The sequence below is a fragment of the Coregonus lavaretus genome, assembly GCF_964263955.1.
Source record: "Coregonus lavaretus genome assembly, chromosome: 30".
In the NCBI taxonomy this organism is placed as follows: domain Eukaryota; kingdom Metazoa; phylum Chordata; class Actinopteri; order Salmoniformes; family Salmonidae; genus Coregonus; species Coregonus lavaretus.
In genome coordinates, this window is record NC_140017.1 from 36,945,738 (window position 1) to 36,966,032 (window position 20,295).

At 46.3% G+C, this 20,295-nt stretch overlaps 1 protein-coding gene across 1 annotated transcript; it reads left to right on the forward strand.

The window, feature by feature from the left end:
- Positions 1-3,413: 3,413 nt before the first annotated feature.
- On the forward strand, positions 3,414-20,276 carry LOC311105395 (uncharacterized protein). The gene is made up of 5 exons (XM_084147541.1): positions 3,414-3,643; positions 4,277-4,460; positions 6,045-6,871; positions 13,861-14,047; positions 18,567-20,276. The coding sequence occupies exons 1-5, from the start codon at positions 3,567-3,569 to the stop codon at positions 18,660-18,662; spliced, it is 1,371 nt and encodes a 456-aa protein (XP_084003667.1). The 5' UTR covers positions 3,414-3,566; the 3' UTR covers positions 18,663-20,276.
- Positions 20,277-20,295: the final 19 nt, after the last annotated feature.

The window sequence follows — 20,295 nt, forward strand, 5'->3', positions numbered from 1 at the left end:
CACAGGTACTCTTAAGCATGAAATAACATTGGAAACAATTAACCACAGTTGCAAAAAGTTACCAGTAGCTACCCGCTCCCACTCACAGATTCCTGCCATCGCACTAGATACCGGAGTGAGGTCCAAGGCAGACTCTTTCCCTGTGGCTACATCAATCCTGGTCCCTCTGCCATCATTCAGGCACACCAGATCTTTATTTTCTATCAAATTTTCCATCACTTGGCCATTTCCATCCATCCATACTTTGCCTATCATCTTGTAGGGAATTCCTTGCTTTATGAAGGTGGCATGTCCCTGCCTCAGCATATGACACCCTTCTCTCCACTCCCACTTGTTGCACCTCCACTGCCTTCTTCATAGCCTCACACCCACTATATGTCACACTATGAGCACCACCACAGTTGCAGCACTTTGGTTGTACACCATCTCCACACTTCCCATACTCATGCTCTCCTCCACACCTGGCACACCTCTTTTTCTCTTTACAGACTGTTGCCACATGCCCAAACCTCTGGCATTTATAACATCTTAAAGGCTTCGGTACATAAGCCCTCACATAAATCAAATCAAATCAAACGTTATTGGCCACACGCGCCGAATACAACAGGTACAGACATTACAGTGAAATGCTTACTTACAGCCCTTAACCAACAGTGCATTTATCTTTTAATAAAAAAGTAAAATAAAACAAAAAAGTGTTGAGAAAAAAAGAGCAGAAGTAAAATAAAATAACAGTAGGGAGGCTATATATACAGGGGGGTACCGGTGCAGAGTCAATGTGCGGGGGCACCGGCTAGTTGAGGTAGTTGAAGTAATATGTACATGTGGGTAGAGTTAAAGTGACTATGCATAAATAATTAACAGAGTAGCAGCAGCGTAAAAAGATGGGGTGGGGGGGCAGTGCAAATAGTCCGGGTAGCCATGATTAGCTGTTCAGGAGTCTTATGACTTGGGGGTAGAAGATGTTGAGAAGTCTTTTGGACCTAGACTTGGCACTCCGGTACCGCTTGCCGTGCGGTAGCAGAGAGAACAGTCTATGACTTGGGTGGCTGGAGTCTTTGACTATTTTGAGGGCCTTCCTCTGACACCGCCTGGTATAGAGGTCCTGGATGGCAGGAAGCTTGACCCCAGTGATGTACTGGGCCGTACGCACTACCCTCTGTGCATAATAACTCATATATCCTATTGTTACCTTATTTGGCAATACCCGGTCCTTAAAATGTAACAGAATAGACGTGCCATCTACCCTATCTCCACCCCTTGTTGCTTGCAATCTGTGTACATTCACTAGAACGCCTCCTTTCAAATTGTCCCTTACCTCTTTAGTGCTAACACTCACAGGCACTCCTGTTACCACCCCTTACATTTTAACATTTTAGTCATTTAGTAGACGCTCTTATCCAGAGCGACTTACAGTTAGTGAGTGCATACATGTTTTTGTTTTTTTCATACTGGCCCCCCGTGGGAATCAAACCCACAACCCTGGCGTTGCAAGCGCCATGCTCTACCAACCGAGCTACACGGGGCCACGGGCCTTTTACTCCACTGCTTCCCTGCTTGATCAGTCCAGCTGCTCGACTCCACCTCACACTTCCCTGCTTGATCAGTCCAGCTGCTCGACTCCACCTCACACTTCCCTGCTTGATCAGTCCAGCTGCTCGACTCCACCTTACACTTCCCTGCTTGATCAGTCCAGCTGCTCGACTCCACCTTACACTTCCCTATTTGCTTCACTCTGATAGCTTTTTCCCTCTGCACCATGTCCTTACAGCACAACAAGCTCCCATCTCTTAACACTTTAGCATTAACAACTTCCCCAATCAACTCGTTTATCACAGCCGTCCACCTTATGGGACTCATCGCCCCAACTCTCCCTTCCTCCCTAAACTTCATAATCACTTTATGCTCCTCCTCACCTCCATGTTCCTCTCGTGTCTTATCTTGCCCTTCCTCTGCACTTTCTACCTCCGAACTTCCGCTAGCGTCGGAAGCTAGGTTGCTCTCCTCAAACCTCCTTTTCTGCCTCCTCTCTACCTCCGTAGACCTCTCGCTCCCCTTCATTCCCCTACTCCCTTTCTCTCCCGCTTTCGTTTTCTCTCTCACTCCCTCCTTTATTTGTACCACCATGTTCCATACTTGCTTCACTTTCCTCTCCATCACTATCTCCTACCATCTCTCACCCATTCACAGCACGGCCGTGCGGAGTAAAGTTTGTTTGTTTTTCAACGATTTCAAAAATCCCTCTCCTGGCGGCTGGCTAGCTAACGTAGCTAGCTAAAGATAAACTCAATGAAAGATTCCCCGAAACAAACTTTCATCCGCCGTCCCTGCACTGACGTCAGTGACAGACAGACTTCAAACGCAAAGCTGTGACGGAAGTCCTGTCTTGAAAGCACCAAAAAAAAAAAGGTCTAAATTCCAGTTAGCTGCCGCTCAATATGTCGAAAGGAAAGTAGTAGGCGTGTGGAAAGGAGTGGGTGTGTCCAAAGGAAAGAAGTAGGCGTGTCGAAAGGAGTGGGTGTGTCGAGAGGAAAGTAGTAGGCGTGTCGAAAGGAGTGGGTGTGTCGAGAGGAAAGTAGTAGGCGTGTGGAAAGGAGTGGGTGTGTCGAAAGGAAAGTAGTAGGCGTGTCGAAAGGAGTGGGTGTGTCGAAAGGAAAGTAGTAGGCGTGTGGAAAGGAGTGGGTGTGTCGAAAGCTCTCTGGTTTTGATTGAGCTGTGTTTTTTTTCCTTCTGTTTCTTACCGAAGTGGAAACGCCAACCGGATGCTTCACATTTATACATCCGGTGAAATAGATGGCTCATTGTTCTGACTGTGCTACAGCTGTTGAGAATCTCAGAAGTGGGAGTTTAATGCCGCATTCAAAAAAACTCGGAACTCTGAAAAATACGAGATAAAATCATGACGTCGGTGTTCTTCAGTTTCGAATGTCGGAGATCTAGAAAAAGGCCAGGGTTCCCGAGTTGGAATTCCGAGTTGGATGACCGTTCAAATCGATTTTTCCCAGTCAGAGGCTGTTTTTTTTTTTCCCGAGTTCCCAGTTTTGAACGCACTGAAGTCGGATAGTTATGTTTATTTATTTTCCTTTTTGTACTTTAACTATTTGCACATCATTATTAAACAGTATACACATAATATGACGTTTGAAATGTCTTTATTATTTTGGAACTTTTGTGAGTGTAACGTTTACAGTTAATTTTGTATTGTTTATTTCACTTTTGTTTATTATCTATTTCACTTGCTTTGGCAATGTAAACATATGTTTCCCATACAAATAAAGACCTTAAATTGAATTGAAAATGGATTTCCCAGTTCCGAATTCCCAGTTATTATGAACGCCGCATAACACGTGATATGCGAGTCGCATCATTCTGACGTAACGCACAGAAGCTAACAGCTGACGCACGCTACAAGTTGATCACAAAACTGACAACTCACCTTGCCAGGCACAAAACTGACAACTCACCTTGCCAGGCACAAAACTGACAACTCACCTTGCCAGGCACAAAACTGACAACTCACCTTGCCAGGCTAGTTTTAAAGATAACCCCTCAAGGTGCTCGACGAGATGCCGAAGTATTGTTCTGCACCGAACTGCAAGAATGACTCTGGAAACAACAATTCTGATAGGAAAAGCTTCTACAAGTAAGCATGGCTGTATTTGTTGCTAGCTTGACTATAACTATGCGAGCAGTAACTTTCGATATTAATGATAGCCGATTAAACTCAACAATTTACGATGGAGTTAAGCGGCGACTAGTGTGGGCGAACTAGTTTTTCAATAACGCCATTTTATGTGACATAAAATGTCATTTATATATATATATGATTAAAATATAAAATATTATTATTTTTTAAACACATTGTCTTGTATAATTGCGGGCTAGTGTTTGGCTGCCAAAAACAATAGTTTTGGATAAACGTAATTGTATCTGTCATTTCAACTCCAGGCCGCCCACACTAACGTGGAGTTAAGTTTAGTTGGCTACTATGAATGGCAAGGTGTCAAGCATTATCATGTCGCTCAAAGGCTAATACTATTTTGACAAATATTACATATGTGCTAAACCATATTGATAGTTAGCTAAGTTAACACAATGTATTTGATGTGTAAGCTGATCTGCCATATGGTCGATGTTCTACAGTAGCTAGCAGTTATTTTTCCTCCATGTGTTAGCCACTCATATTGAATGTTTCGCAATGTGGGTCACAGTTGCATGACCTGACTCAAGCAGGTTTCTGTTGGAAACTAATACTGTTGTTCTCCTGCTCCTGTAGGTTTCCGCTGCAGGACCCAGCCCGCTTAGAGCAGTGGTTGAAAAACATGGGTCGTGAGGACTGGACCCCTTCCAGACACCAGTATATCTGTCATGAACATTTTGCATCCTCCAGCTTCAAGCTGCGCTGGGGGATCCGTTACCTGGAGAACAACGCTGTGCCCACTGTCTTCCAGCTCACAGAGGTGCAGTGCATTTGGAAAGTATTCAGACCCCTTCACTTTTTCCACATTTTGTTATGTTACAGCCTTATTCTAAAATTGATTAAATCGTTTTTCCCCCTCATCAATCTAGACACAATACCACATAATGACGAAGCAAAAACTGGTTTTTAGACAATTTTGCAAATGTATTAAAAATAAAAAACTGAAATATAACATTTACATAAGTATTCAGACCCTTTACTAAGTACTTTGTTGAAGCTACAAGTATGATGCTACAAGCTTGGCGTACCTATATTTTGGGAGTTTCTCCCATTCTTCTCTGCAGATCCTCTCTAGCTCTGTCAGGTTGGATGGGGAGCGTCGCTGCACAGCTATTTTCAGGTCTCTCCAGAGATGTTAGATCAGGTTCAAGTCTGGGCTCTGGCTGGGCCACTCAAGGACATTCAGAGACTTGTCCCGAAGCCTCTCCTGCGTTGTCTTGGCTGTATGCTTCGAGTTGTTGTCCTGTTGGAAGGTGAACCTTCGCCCCATCTGAGGTCCTGAGCGCTCTGGAGCAGGTTTTCATCAAGGATCTCTCTGTACTTTGCTCCGTTCAACTTTCCCTCGATCCTGACTAGTCTCTCAGTCCCTGCCGCTGAAAAACATCTCCACAGCATGAGGCTGCCACCACCATGCTTCACCGTAGAGATGGTGCCTGGTTTCCTCCAGACGTGACGCTTGGCATTCAGGCCAAAGAGTTCAACCTTGGTTTCATCAGACCAGAGAATCTTGCTTCATGGTCTGAGAGTCCTTTAAGTGCCTTTTGGCAAACTCCAAGCGGGCTGTCATGACTTTTACTGAGGAGTGGCTTCCGTCTGGCCACTCTACCATAAAGGCCTGGTTGGTGGAGTGCTACAGAGATGGTTGGCCTTCTGGAATGTTCTCCCAGATCTGTGCCTCGACACAATCTTGTTTCAGAGCTCCACAGACAATTCCTTCGACCTCATGGCTTAGTTTTTGCTCTGACATGCACTGTCAACTGTGGGAACTGATCTAGACAAGTGTGTGCCTTTCCAAATCATGTCCAATCAATTGAATTTACCACAGGTGGACTCAATCAAGTTATAACAACATCTCAAGGATGATCAATGGAAACAGGATGCACCTGAGCTCAATTTCGAATCTCATAGCAAAGGGTCTGAATACTTAAGTAAATAAGGTATTTCTGTTTATTCTTCATACATTTGCAAAAATTTTGAAAAACCTGTTTTTGCTTTGTCATTATGTGATATTGTGTGTAGATTGATGAGGGGGAAAAACAACTTAATCCATTTTAGAATAAGGTTGTAACGTAACAAAATGTGGAAAAAGTCAAGGGGTCTGAATACTTTCAGAATGCACTGTTAAGGTCACTCTAACCCTAGGTTATTGTCTGTAAATGTGGTGACATGTTATCCCTGATAAAGTCAACCTAAATGTAACAGGGGAAAGCCATCCATGTTGGTTTATGTTCCTTCTTTCAAGTTCTGCATGTATTTGAGTCTGTTAGATGATTTTTGTGCTTTTTAAATGATTAGATTCAGAAGTTGAACAACGCTCTTCCTCTTCCCTTTGTGTTTTGGACAGAAACGTAAAGGTGAGGAACACCGTGAGAGTCGGAAATCCAAAAGGCTGCGACACAGCAGGAAAACACGGACCACCTCTTCTGACTTTGGGATGCCAGCTAGCGACTCCACAGACAGTGACAGTGCGAACACAGTGACACTCTATGACACGGTTAACCCCTCAGCGACTGAGGAGGCAGAGCTGCTGGAGGAGAGGGACGTGACTGGGCACACAGTGGACCTACTGCACACAGCAGCTCTGCCTCCGTCAGCATTAGAGGGGTGGAGCCATGACGGTGCTGCAGGAGGCTTCCCTGTTACTGTGTTCCAAACAGTAGAGGATCTGGGTGGGCTGGAGGGTGGAGGGGAGCATGGTGGGCTGGATGGAGAGGTGGTGGTGTCGGAACAGCTGGAAGAGGTGGAGGTGAGTAGGGTCACAGCAGCCATCTTGACTGAAGGTTATGACCTGGGAACAACGGAAGATGTCGGTCATTTTGTGTTGTCCCCGACAACTCTGCTCATCGAGAACGTCTCTCCTGAGATGGAGGAGCTGTCTGTCTCCCAGGACTACCACGGTGGCGGGGCTCAGATCATCGCCTACTTTGAGACGATCCCCAACATTCTGTCCAGCGGGGCGGCTCAGTTCAGCATTCCCCCAGACACTGTGCTGTCCTCAGCTCTCAGCCCCACACCCATCGTCTCCACACTGCCTATAGTGTCCAAGCACATGCCCCCCTCTCCCGGATCACTTATCCTCACACTGGAGAGACTGGAGACTGAGGAGGGGGAGACGGAGGAGGAGGAGGAGGACCGTATGGAACACCGGGGAAGCCAACTGGAGGAACACCGGTAAAGAGCATCCTTAACCCTCTACACCTTAACCCTCTACACCTTAACCCTCTACACCTTAACCCTCTACACCTTAACCCTCTACACCTTAACCCTCTACACCTTAACCCTCTGCACCTTAACCTTAACCCTCTGCACCTTAACCTTAACCCTCTACACCTTAACCTTAACCCTCTACACCTTAACCCTCTACACCTTAACCCTCTACACCTTAACCCTCTACACCTTAACCCTCTACACCTTGACCCTCTACACCTTAACCCTCTACACCTTAACCTTAACCCTCTACACCTTAACCCTCTACACCTTAACCTTAACCCTCTACACCTTAACCCTCTACACCTTAACCCTCTACACCTTAACCCTCTACACCTTGACCCTCTACACCTTGACCCTCTACACCTTGACCCTCTACACCTTAACCCTCTACACCTTAACCTTAACCCTCTACACCTTAACCCTCTACACCTTAACCTTAACCCTCTACACCTTAACCCTCTACACCTTAACCCTCTACACCTTAACCCTCTACACCTTGACCCTCTACACCTTAACCCTCTACCCCTTAACCCTCTTCACCTTAACCCTCTTCACCTTAACCCTCTACACCTTAACCCTCTACACCTTAACCCTCTTCACCTTAACCCTCTTCACCTTAACCCTCTACCCCTTAACCCTCTTCACCTTAACCCTCTACACCTTAACCCTCTACACCTTAACCCTCTACACCTTAACCTTAACCCTCTACCCTCTACCCCTTGACCTTAACCCTCTGCACCTTGACCTTGACCCTCTACCCCTTCACCTTAACCCTCTACCCCTTCACCTTAACCCTCTACACCTTAACCCTCTACACCTTAACCCTCTACCCCTCTACCCCTTCACCTTAACCCTCTACACCTTAACCCTCTACACCTTAACCCTCTACCCCTCTACCCCTTGACCTTAACCCTCTACCCCTCTACCCCTTGACCTTAACCCTCTACCCCTTGACCTTAACCCTCTACCCCTTGACCTTAACCCTCTACCCTAAGAATGAGGGTCTTGGTCCTGGTGCCTCAGACTCTTGCTAGCCTTAATGTTAATGCCAGTATGTTCTGCTAAGATACCCGTGTCACCCCAACATTAATGTGATCTGAGTGACTCAAATATTACAACAATGTTAGCTACAATAACAACAGCCTGAGTAACCCTAACCGCTGTAACATCTCCTCCTCTGTTAGCTACAATAACAACAGCCTGAGGAACCCTAACCGCTGTAACATCTCCTCCTCTGTTAGCTACAATAACAACAGCCTGAGGAACCCTAACCGCTGTAACATCTCCTCCTCTGTTAGCTACAATAACAACAGCCTGAGTAACCCTAACCGCTGTAACATCTCCTCTGTTAGCTACAATAACAACAGCCTGAGTAACCCTAACCGCTGTAACATCTCCTCCTCTGTTAGCTACAATAACAACAGCCTGAGGAACCCTAACCGCTGTAACATCTCCTCCTCTGTTAGCTACAATAACAACAGCCTGAGGAACCCTAACCGCTGTAACATCTCCTCCTCTGTTAGCTACAATAACAACAGCCTGAGTAACCCTAACCGCTGTAACATCTCCTCTGTTAGCTACAATAACAACAGCCTGAGTAACCCTAACCGCTGTAACATCTCCTCCTCTGTTAGCTACAATAACAACAGCCTGAGGAACCCTAACCGCTGTAACATCTCCTCTGTTAGCTACAATAACAACAGCCTGAGGAACCCTAACCGCTGTAACATCTCCTCCTCTGTTAGCTACAATAACAACAGCCTGAGTAACCCTAACCGCTGTAACATCTCCTCCTCTGTTAGCTACAATAACAACAGCCTGAGTAACCCTAACCGCTGTAACATCTCCTCCTCTGTTAGCTACAATAACAACAGCCTGAGTAACCCTAACCGCTGTAACATCTCCTCCTCTGTTAGCTACAATAACAACAGCCTGAGGAACCCTAACCGCTGTAACATCTCCTCCTCTGTTAGCTACAATAACAACAGCCTGAGTAACCCTAACCGCTGTAACATCTCCTCCTCTGTTAGCTACAATAACAACAGCCTGAGTAACCCTAACCGCTGTAACATCTCCTCCTCTGTTAGCTACAATAACAACAGCCTGAGTAACCCTAACCGCTGTAACATCTCCTCCTCTGTTAGCTACAATAACAACAGCCTGAGTAACCCTAACCGCTGTAACATCTCCTCCTCTGTTAGCTACAATAACAACAGCCTGAGGAACCCTAACCGCTGTAACATCTCCTCCTCTGTTAGCTACAATAACAACAGCCTGAGGAACCCTAACCGCTGTAACATCTCCTCCTCTGTTAGCTACAATAACAACAGCCTGAGTAACCCTAACCGCTGTAACATCTCCTCTGTTAGCTACAATAACAACAGCCTGAGTAACCCTAACCGCTGTAACATCTCCTCCTCTGTTAGCTACAATAACAACAGCCTGAGGAACCCTAACCGCTGTAACATCTCCTCCTCTGTTAGCTACAATAACAACAGCCTGAGGAACCCTAACCGCTGTAACATCTCCTCCTCTGTTAGCTACAATAACAACAGCCTGAGTAACCCTAACCGCTGTAACATCTCCTCTGTTAGCTACAATAACAACAGCCTGAGTAACCCTAACCGCTGTAACATCTCCTCCTCTGTTAGCTACAATAACAACAGCCTGAGGAACCCTAACCGCTGTAACATCTCCTCTGTTAGCTACAATAACAACAGCCTGAGGAACCCTAACCGCTGTAACATCTCCTCCTCTGTTAGCTACAATAACAACAGCCTGAGTAACCCTAACCGCTGTAACATCTCCTCCTCTGTTAGCTACAATAACAACAGCCTGAGTAACCCTAACCGCTGTAACATCTCCTCCTCTGTTAGCTACAATAACAACAGCCTGAGTAACCCTAACCGCTGTAACATCTCCTCCTCTGTTAGCTACAATAACAACAGCCTGAGGAACCCTAACCGCTGTAACATCTCCTCCTCTGTTAGCTACAATAACAACAGCCTGAGTAACCCTAACCGCTGTAACATCTCCTCCTCTGTTAGCTACAATAACAACAGCCTGAGTAACCCTAACCGCTGTAACATCTCCTCCTCTGTTAGCTACAATAACAACAGCCTGAGTAACCCTAACCGCTGTAACATCTCCTCCTCTGTTAGCTACAATAACAACAGCCTGAGTAACCCTAACCGCTGTAACATCTCCTCCTCTGTTAGCTACAATAACAACAGCCTGAGTAACCCAAACCGCTGTAACATCTCCTCCTCTGTTAGCTACAATAACAACAGCCTGAGTAACCCTAACCGCTGTAACATCTCCTCCTCTGTTAGCTACAATAACAACAGCCTGAGTAACCCTAACCGCTGTAACATCTCCTCCTCTGTTAGCTACAATAACAACAGCCTGAGGAACCCTAACCGCTGTAACATCTCCTCCTCTGTTAGCTACAATAACAACAGCCTGAGGAACCCTAACCGCTGTAACATCTCCTCCTCTGTTAGCTACAATAACAACAGCCTGAGTAACCCTAACCGCTGTAACATCTCCTCCTCTGTTAGCTACAATAACAACAGCCTGAGTAACCCTAACCGCTGTAACATCTCCTCCTCTGTTAGCTACAATAACAACAGCCTGAGGAACCCTAACCGCTGTAACATCTCCTCCTCTGTTAGCTACAATAAGAACAGCCTGAGTAACCCTAACCGCTGTAACATCTCCTCCTCTGTTAGCTACAATAACAACAGCCTGAGTAACCCTAACCGCTGTAACATCTCCTCTGTTAGCTACAATAACAACAGCCTGAGTAACCCTAACCGCTGTAACATCTCCTCCTCTGTTAGCTACAATAACAACAGCCTGAGTAACCCTAACCGCTGTAACATCTCCTCCTCTGTTAGCTACAATAACAACAGCCTGAGGAACCCTAACCGCTGTAACATCTCCTCCTCTGTTAGCTACAATAACAACAGCCTGAGGAACCCTAACCGCTGTAACATCTCCTCTGTTAGCTACAATAACAACAGCCTGAGTAACCCTAACCGCTGTAACATCTCCTCCTCTGTTAGCTACAATAACAACAGCCTGAGGAACCCTAACCGCTGTAACATCTCCTCCTCTGTTAGCTACAATAACAACAGCCTGAGTAACCCTAACCGCTGTAACATCTCCTCCTCTGTTAGCTACAATAACAACAGCCTGAGGAACCCTAACCGCTGTAACATCTCCTCTGTTAGCTACAATAACAACAGCCTGAGTAACCCTAACCGCTGTAACATCTCCTCCTCTGTTAGCTACAATAACAACAGCCTGAGTAACCCTAACCGCTGTAACATCTCCTCCTCTGTTAGCTACAATAACAACAGCCTGAGGAACCCTAACCGCTGTAACATCTCCTCCTCTGTTAGCTACAATAACAACAGCCTGAGGAACCCTAACCGCTGTAACATCTCCTCTGTTAGCTACAATAACAACAGCCTGAGTAACCCTAACCGCTGTAACATCTCCTCCTCTGTTAGCTACAATAACAACAGCCTGAGTAACCCTAACCGCTGTAACATCTCCTCCTCTGTTAGCTACAATAACAACAGCCTGAGTAACCCTAACCGCTGTAACATCTCCTCCTCTGTTAGCTACAATAACAACAGCCTGAGTAACCCTAACCGCTGTAACATCTCCTCCTCTGTTAGCTACAATAACAACAGCCTGAGTAACCCAAACCGCTGTAACATCTCCTCCTCTGTTAGCTACAATAACAACAGCCTGAGTAACCCTAACCGCTGTAACATCTCCTCCTCTGTTAGCTACAATAACAACAGCCTGAGTAACCCTAACCGCTGTAACATCTCCTCTTCTGTTAGCTACAATAACAACAGCCTGAGTAACCCTAACCGCTGTAACATCTCCTCTGTTAGCTACAATAACAACAGCCTGAGTAACCCTAACCGCTGTAACATCTCCTCCTCTGTTAGCTACAATAACAACAGCCTGAGTAACCCTAACCGCTGTAACATCTCCTCCTCTGTTAGCTACAATAACAACAGCCTGAGTAACCCTAACCGCTGTAACATCTCCTCCTCTGTTAGCTACAATAACAACAGCCTGAGTAACCCTAACCGCTGTAACATCTCCTCCTCTGTTAGCTACAATAACAACAGCCTGAGGAACCCTAACCGCTGTAACATCTCCTCCTCTGTTAGCTACAATAACAACAGCCTGAGTAACCCTAACCGCTGTAACATCTCCTCCTCTGTTAGCTACAATAACAACAGCCTGAGTAACCCTAACCGCTGTAACATCTCCTCCTCTGTTAGCTACAATAACAACAGCCTGAGGAACCCTAACCGCTGTAACATCTCCTCCTCTGTTAGCTACAATAACAACAGCCTGAGTAACCCTAACCGCTGTAACATCTCCTCCTCTGTTAGCTACAATAAGAACAGCCTGAGTAACCCTAACCGCTGTAACATCTCCTCCTCTGTTAGCTACAATAACAACAGCCTGAGTAACCCTAACCGCTGTAACATCTCCTCCTCTGTTAGCTACAATAACAACAGCCTGAGTAACCCTAACCGCTGTAACATCTCTTCCTCTGTTAGCTACAATAAGAACGGCCTGAGGAACCCTAACCGCTGTAACATCTCCTCCTCTGTTAGCTACAATAACAACAGCCTGAGTAACCCTAACCGCTGTAACATCTCCTCCTCTGTTAGCTACAATAAGAACAGCCTGAGTAACCCTAACCGCTGTAACATCTCCTCCTCTGTTAGCTACAATAACAACAGCCTGAGTAACCCTAACCGCTGTAACATCTCCTCCTCTGTTAGCTACAATAACAACAGCCTGAGGAACCCTAACCGCTGTAACATCTCCTCCTCTGTTAGCTACAATAACAACAGCCTGAGTAACCCTAACCGCTGTAACATCTCCTCCTCTGTTAGCTACAATAACAACAGCCTGAGGAACCCTAACCGCTGTAACATCTCCTCCTCTGTTAGCTACAATAACAACAGCCTGAGTAACCCTAACCGCTGTAACATCTCCTCCTCTGTTAGCTACAATAACAACAGCCTGAGGAACCCTAACCGCTGTAACATCTCCTCCTCTGTTAGCTACAATAACAACAGCCTGAGGAACCCTAACCGCTGTAACATCTCCTCTGTTAGCTACAATAACAACAGCCTGAGGAACCCTAACCGCTGTAACATCTCCTCCTCTGTTAGCTACAATAACAGCCTGAGTAACCCTAACCGCTGTAACATCTCCTCCTCTGTTAGCTACAATAACAACAGCCTGAGTAACCCTAACCGCTGTAACATCTCCTCTGTTAGCTACAATAACAACAGCCTGAGGAACCCTAACCGCTGTAACATCTCCTCCTCTGTTAGCTACAATAACAACAGCCTGAGTAACCCTAACCGCTGTAACATCTCCTCCTCTGTTAGCTACAATAACAACAGCCTGAGGAACCCTAACCGCTGTAACATATCCTCCTCTGTTAGCTACAATAACAACAGCCTGAGGAACCCTAACCGCTGTAACATCTCCTCCTCTGTTAGCTACAATAACAACAGCCTGAGGAACCCTAACCGCTGTAACATCTCCTCCTCTGTTAGCTACAATAACAACAGCCTGAGTAACCCTAACCGCTGTAACATCTCCTCCTCTGTTAGCTACAATAACAACAGCCTGAGTAACCCTAACCGCTGTAACATCTCCTCTGTTAGCTACAATAAGAACAGCCTGAGTAACCCTAACCGCTGTAACATCTCCTCCTCTGTTAGCTACAATAACAACAGCCTGAGGAACCCTAACCGCTGTAACATCTCCTCCTCTGTTAGCTACAATAACAACAGCCTGAGGAACCCTAACCGCTGTAACATCTCCTCCTCTGTTAGCTACAATAACAACAGCCTGAGTAACCCTAACCGCTGTAACATCTCCTCTGTTAGCTACAATAAGAACAGCCTGAGTAAGGAGCAGCTGGAAGCCATTGTGATAGAGCTTCAGAAGAAGGTGAAGGTATTGCAACAGAGACACAGGAGACACCTGGATAAACTTGTGGGTCTGGAAAACACTGTCAACCAGCTGAGACACAACAACCTGCTGAATGAAGAGAGGCTGCATCTGCTGGAGAGGGTACTGTACATCTTAGACGTGACCGTGCTTAACGTGACCGTGCTTGACGTGACCGTGCTTAACGTGACCGTGTTTAACGTGACCGTGCTTAACGTGACCATACATGACCATATATAACATTACCATACATTACATGAAGGACCTTATTCTAAAATGGTTAAAACATTTTTTTAAATCCTCATCAATCTACACACAATACCCAATAATGACAAAGTGAAAACAGGTTTTTAGACATTTTTGCATATTTATTACAAATAAAAAAACAGATACCTTATTTACATAAGTATTCAGGGAGGTGACCAAGAACCTGATGGTCACTGACAAAGCTCCAGAGTTCATCTGACAACCATCTCTGCAGCACTCCACGAATAAGGCCTTTATGGTAGAGTGGCCAGACGGAAGCCACTCTTTAGTAAAAGGCACATGACAACCCGCTTGGAATTTGCCAAAAGGCACCGAAAGGACTCTCAGACCATGAGAAACAAGATTCTCTGGTCTGATGAAACCAAGGTTGAACTCATTGACCTGAATGCCAAGCATCGTGTCGGGAGGAAACCTGGCACCATCCGTACGGTGAAGCGTGGTGGTGGCAGCATCATGCTGTGGAGATGTTTTTCAGCGGCAGGGACAGGGAGACTAGTCAGGATCGAGGGAAAATGAACGGATCAAAGTACAGAGATCCTTGATTAAAACCTGCTCCAGAGCACTCAAGACCTCAGTCTGGGGCGAAGGTTCACCTTCCAACAGGACAACGACCCTAAGCCCACAGCCAAAACAACGCAGGAGTGGCTTCGGGACAAGTCCTTGAGTGGCCCAGCCAGAGCCTGGACTTGATCCCGATCTAACATCTCTGAAGAGACCTGAAAATAGCTGTGCAGCGACGCTCCCCATCCAACCTGACAGCGCTTGCAGAGAAGAATGGGAGAAACTCCCCAAATACAGGTGTGCCAAGCTTGTAGCGTCATACCCAAGAAGATTTGAGGCTGTAATCGCTGCCAAAGGTGCTTCAACAAAGTACTGAGTAAAGGGTCCGAATATTTTTAATACATTTGCAAACATTTCTAAAAACCTGTTTTTTGCTTTGTCATTATTGGGTATTGTGTGTAGATTGAGGAGAAAAATCAATTTTAGAATAAGGCTGTAACGTAACAAAATGTGGAAACGGTCAATGGGTCTGACTGTAACAATGCATTACATGACAATACGTAACATTTGACCTTTTAGTCATTTAGCAGACGCTCTTATCCAGAGCGACTTACAGGAGCAATTACGGTTAAGTGCCTTGCTCAAGGGCACAGGCCGAAATTTTATTTTATTTTGTTAATTCTTTTAACTAGTCGGCTTGGATTCAAACCAGCGACCTTAACCACTACCTTCCACACCAATCTCAATAAATCATTTAATGGACCTCGCTTTGCACGGGGGCATTGTCAAGCTGAAACAGGAAAGGGCCTTCCCCAAAGGTGGAAGCACAGAATCGTCTAGAATGTCATTGTATGCTGTAGCGTTAAGATTTCCCTTCACTGGAACTAAGGGGCCTAGCCCCAACCATGAAAAACAGCCCCAGACCATTATTCCTCCTACACCAAACTTTACAGTAAAAAAATCAATTGTTTTTTTCCCTCATCAATCTACACAATACTCCATAATGTCAAAGTAAAAACAGGTTTTTAGACAATTTTGCACATTTATTGCAAATAAACTGAAATCACATTTACATAAGTATTCAGACACTTTGCTCAGTACGTTGTTGAAGCACCTTTGGCAGCGATTACAGCCTCGAGTCTTCTTGGGTATGACGCTACAAGCTTGGCACACCTGTATTTGGGGAGTTTCTCCCATTCTTCTCTGCAGATCCTCTCAAGCTCTGTCAGGTTGGATGGGGAGCGTCGCTGCACAGCTATTTTCAGGTCTCTCCAAAGATGTTCGATCGGGTTCAAGTCCGGGCTCTGGTTGGGCCACTCAAGGACATTGAGACTTGTCCCGAAGCCACTCCTGCATTGTCTTGGCTGTGGGCTTAGGGTCGTTGTCCTGTTGGAAGGTGAACCTTCACCCCAGTCTGAGGTCCTGAGCGCTCTGGAGCAGGTTTTCATCAAGGGTCTCTCTGTACTTTGCTCCATTCAACTTTCCCTCGATCCTGACTAGTCTCCCAGTCCCCACTGCTGAAAAATATCCCCACAGCATGATGCTGCCACCACCATGCTTCACCGTAGGGATGGTGCCAGGTTTCCTCCAGACGTGACGCTTGGCATTCAGGCCAGAGTTCAATCTTAGTTTCATCAGACCAGATAATCTTGTTTCTCATGGTCTGAGAGTCCTTTAAGTGCCTTTTGGCAAACTCCAAGCAGGCTGTCATGTGCCTTTTACTGAGGAGTGGCTTCCGTCTGGCCACTCTACCATAAAGGCCTGATTGGTGGAGTGCTGCAGAGATGGTTACTTTTCTGGAAGGTTCTCCCATCTCCACAGAGAAACTCTGGATATCTGTCAGTGACCATCGGGTTCTTGGTCACCTCCCTGACCAATGCCCTTCTCCCCCGATTGCTCAGTTTGGCCAGTCGACCAGCTCTAGGAAGAGTCTTGGTGGTTCTAAACTTCTTCCATTTAAGAATGATGGAGGCAACTGTGTTCTTGGGGACCTTCAATGCTGAATTTTTTGGCACCCTTCCCCAGATCTGTGCCTCGACACAATCCTGTCTCGGAGCTCTACGGACAATTCTTTCGACCTCATGGTTTGGTTTTTGCTCTGACATGCACTGTCAACTGTGGGACCTTTTTATATAGACAGGTGTGTGTGCCTTTCCAAATGGTGTCCAATCAATTGAATTATCACAGGTGGACTCCAATCAAGTTGTAAAAACATCTCAAGCGTGATCAATGGAAACAGGATGCACCTGATCTCAATTTCGAGTCTCATAGCAAAGGGTCTGAATACTTATGTAAATAAGGTTTTTCTGTTTTTTAATACATTCGCAAAAATGTCTAAACCTGTTTTCGCTTTGTCATTATGGGGTATTGCTTGTAGATCGATGAGAAAATAATATTATTAATGAATTTTAGAATAAGGCTGTAACGTAACAGAATGTGAATGCACTGTATCTGTAGAGTCCAGCAGCATACCACCCTGCATACCACTGCTGGCATACCACACTGCATCCCACTGCTGGCATACCACCCTGCATACCACTGCTGGCATACCACACTGCATACCACTGCTGGCATACCTCACTGCATCCCACTGCTGGCATACCACACTGCATCCCACTGCTGGCATACCACACTGCATACCACTGCTGGCATACCACACTGCATACCACTGCTGGCATACCACACTGCATACCACTGCTGGCATACCACACTGCATCCCACTGCTGGCATACCACACTGCATACCACTGCTGGCATACCACACTGCATCCCACTGCTGGCATACCACCCTGCATCCCACTGCTGGCATACCACACTGCATCCCACTGCTGGCATACCACACTGCATACCACTGCTGGCATACCACACTGCATCCCACTGCTGGCATACCACCCTGCATCCCACTGCTGGCATACCACACTGCATCCCACTGCTGGCATACCACACTGCATACCACTGCTGGCATACCACCCTGCATCCCACTGCTGGCATACCACACTGCATCCCACTGCTGGCATACCACACTGCATCCCACTGCTGGCATACCACACTGCATCCCACTGCTGGCATACCACACTGCATCCCACTGCTGGCATACCACCCTGCATCCCACTGCTGGCATACCACACTGCATACCACTGCTGGCATACCACACTGCATCCCACTGCTGGCATACCACACTGCATACCACTGCTGGCATACCACCCTGCATCCCACTGCTGGCATACCACCCTGCATCCCACTGCTGGCATACCACACTGCATACCACTGCTGGCATACCACCCTGCATCCCACTGCTGGCATGCCTCTGAAGCTAAGCAGGGTCGGTCCTGGATGAGACCAGCTGCTGCTGGAAGTGGTGTCAAAGGGCCAGTAGGAGGCACTATTTCCTCTGATTTAAATTAAAAAAAAAGATCCCAGTGATTGAGGACATTGCCCTGTGTAGGGGTGCCGTCTTTAAACCGCTGTCCTGACTCTCTGTGGTCACTAAAGATCCCATGGCACTTATCGTAAGAGTAGGGATGTTAACCCCCGGTGTCCTGGCTAAATTTCCAATCTGGCCCTCATACCATCATGGCCACCTAATCATCCCCAGCTTCCAATTGGCTCATTCATCCCCCCTCCTCTCCCCTGTAACTATTCCCCAGGTTCTCAGTCAACTGACCTGGTAAAAAAAACATATTTCCCCCCTGTACTTGTGTCATCTACATCACAGAGCTGGATTATGTGATAAATGGTCAGAATTCCAGTATAACTGTTTTCAAACTGATGGCTAACTGATCCTGCTTTATGATACCCTCCTCTGGTAAAATAAATGATGATATTATTCCCAAACATTAGTCAAACTGTACATTAACATATCTGTCCTTTCCCAGGCGTGTATCCAGACCAGTGCTGCTGTAGCGGAGGCAGGAGAGACTGTGGCTATCATCTATGAAGAGGACAACACAGCATACCTCTATGAAGGATAGGGTCAAACAGCATACCTCTATGAAGGATAGGGTTAAACAGCATACCTCCATGCCTTGTCCAATATAGAGACCGAGAGAGAAGGTTAGAGTCCAAAACAGAGGCAGAAGGATAGGGTTAGGGTCCAGAACTGAGACAAGGTTAGGGTCTAGTGCAGTACAGAGACAGAAGGTTAGGGTCCAGAACAGACACAGAAGGATGGGTTAGGGTCCAGTCCAGAGACTGGATGGGGCTAGGGTCCAGAACAGAGACTGGATGGGGCTAGGGTCCAGAACAGAGACTGGATGGGGCTAGGGTCCAGTCCAGAGACTGGATGGGGCTAGGGTCCAGTCCAGAGACTGGATGGGGCTAGGGTCCAGAACAGAGACTGGATGGGGCTAGGGTCCAGAACAGAGACTGGATGGGGCTAGGGTCCCGTCCAGAGACTGGATGGGGTTAGGGTCCAGAACACAGACGGGATGGGGTTAGGGTCCAGAGACTGGATGGGGTTAGGGTCCAGAACAGAAACAGAGAGAAGGATTGGGTTAGGGTCCAGTCCAGAGACTGGATGGGGCTAGGGTCCAGAACAGAAACAGAAGGATGGGGCTAGGGTCCAGAACAGAAACAGAAGGATGGGGCTAGGGTCCAGAACAGAAACCGAAGGATGGGGCTAGGGTCCAGAACAGAAACCGAAGGATGGGGCTAGGGTCCAGAACAGAAACCGAAGGATGGGGCTAGGGTCCAGAACAGAGACAGAAGGATGGGGCTAGGGTCCAGAACAGAGACAGAAGGATGGGGCTAGGGTCCAGAACAGAAACAGAAGGATGGGGCTAGGGTCCAGAACAGAACAGAACAGAAGACAAGGATAGTTGTTGTTACCTTGCTAAAGTGATGAAGAGGAATCTAGCTGACATGGACCCTGCACTTTATGTGATGTGAAAATCAGAAAGTTTGTGTATTCTTGGAACATCAGAAGATGGAGTCTGGTCTGTTTGGATGGACTAGTGTCTGTCATCATATTATTAGTGTCTTAGGTCTTATTGTAAACTGGGTTGTTCCAGCCCTGAATGCTGATTTAGCTGAAAGCCATAGTATATCAGACCGTATACCACGAGTATGACAAAACATGTATTTTTACTCTTGTAATTATGTTGGTAACCAGTTTATAATAGCAATAAGGCACCTCGGGGGTTTATGGTATATGGCCAATATACCACGTCTAAGGGCTGTATCCAGGCACTGTGTTGCGTTGTGCGTAATATCAGCCCTTAATAAGAACAGCCTTTAGCCGTGGTATATTGGCCATATACCACACCCCCTCAGGCCTTACCTCTTATTATATTACTAGTGTTTGTCAAGTGTCATTTATTCTATTTTGGAGAGACATTAGTCAGTCTGGAGGTGAAGTGACATCACTGGAGTTAGTTTTGTTGTCCCCTGGGCTTGCACTCATACACCGTCAATGGCTGAGGGGACAGTGGGAATGTACTAATAATCGCATTCTGTTTTGTTTAATAATATGTCATTTTATTCCCTGCTGAAAATTATTTTGTGTCAGAATGTTAGTTTGTTGAAAAATGTGCTTATCAACTTGTTTGTGTTTTGAAGTATGACAATACAATATTGATTTGCACTGATCCTTTTTTTTCTCCGTTG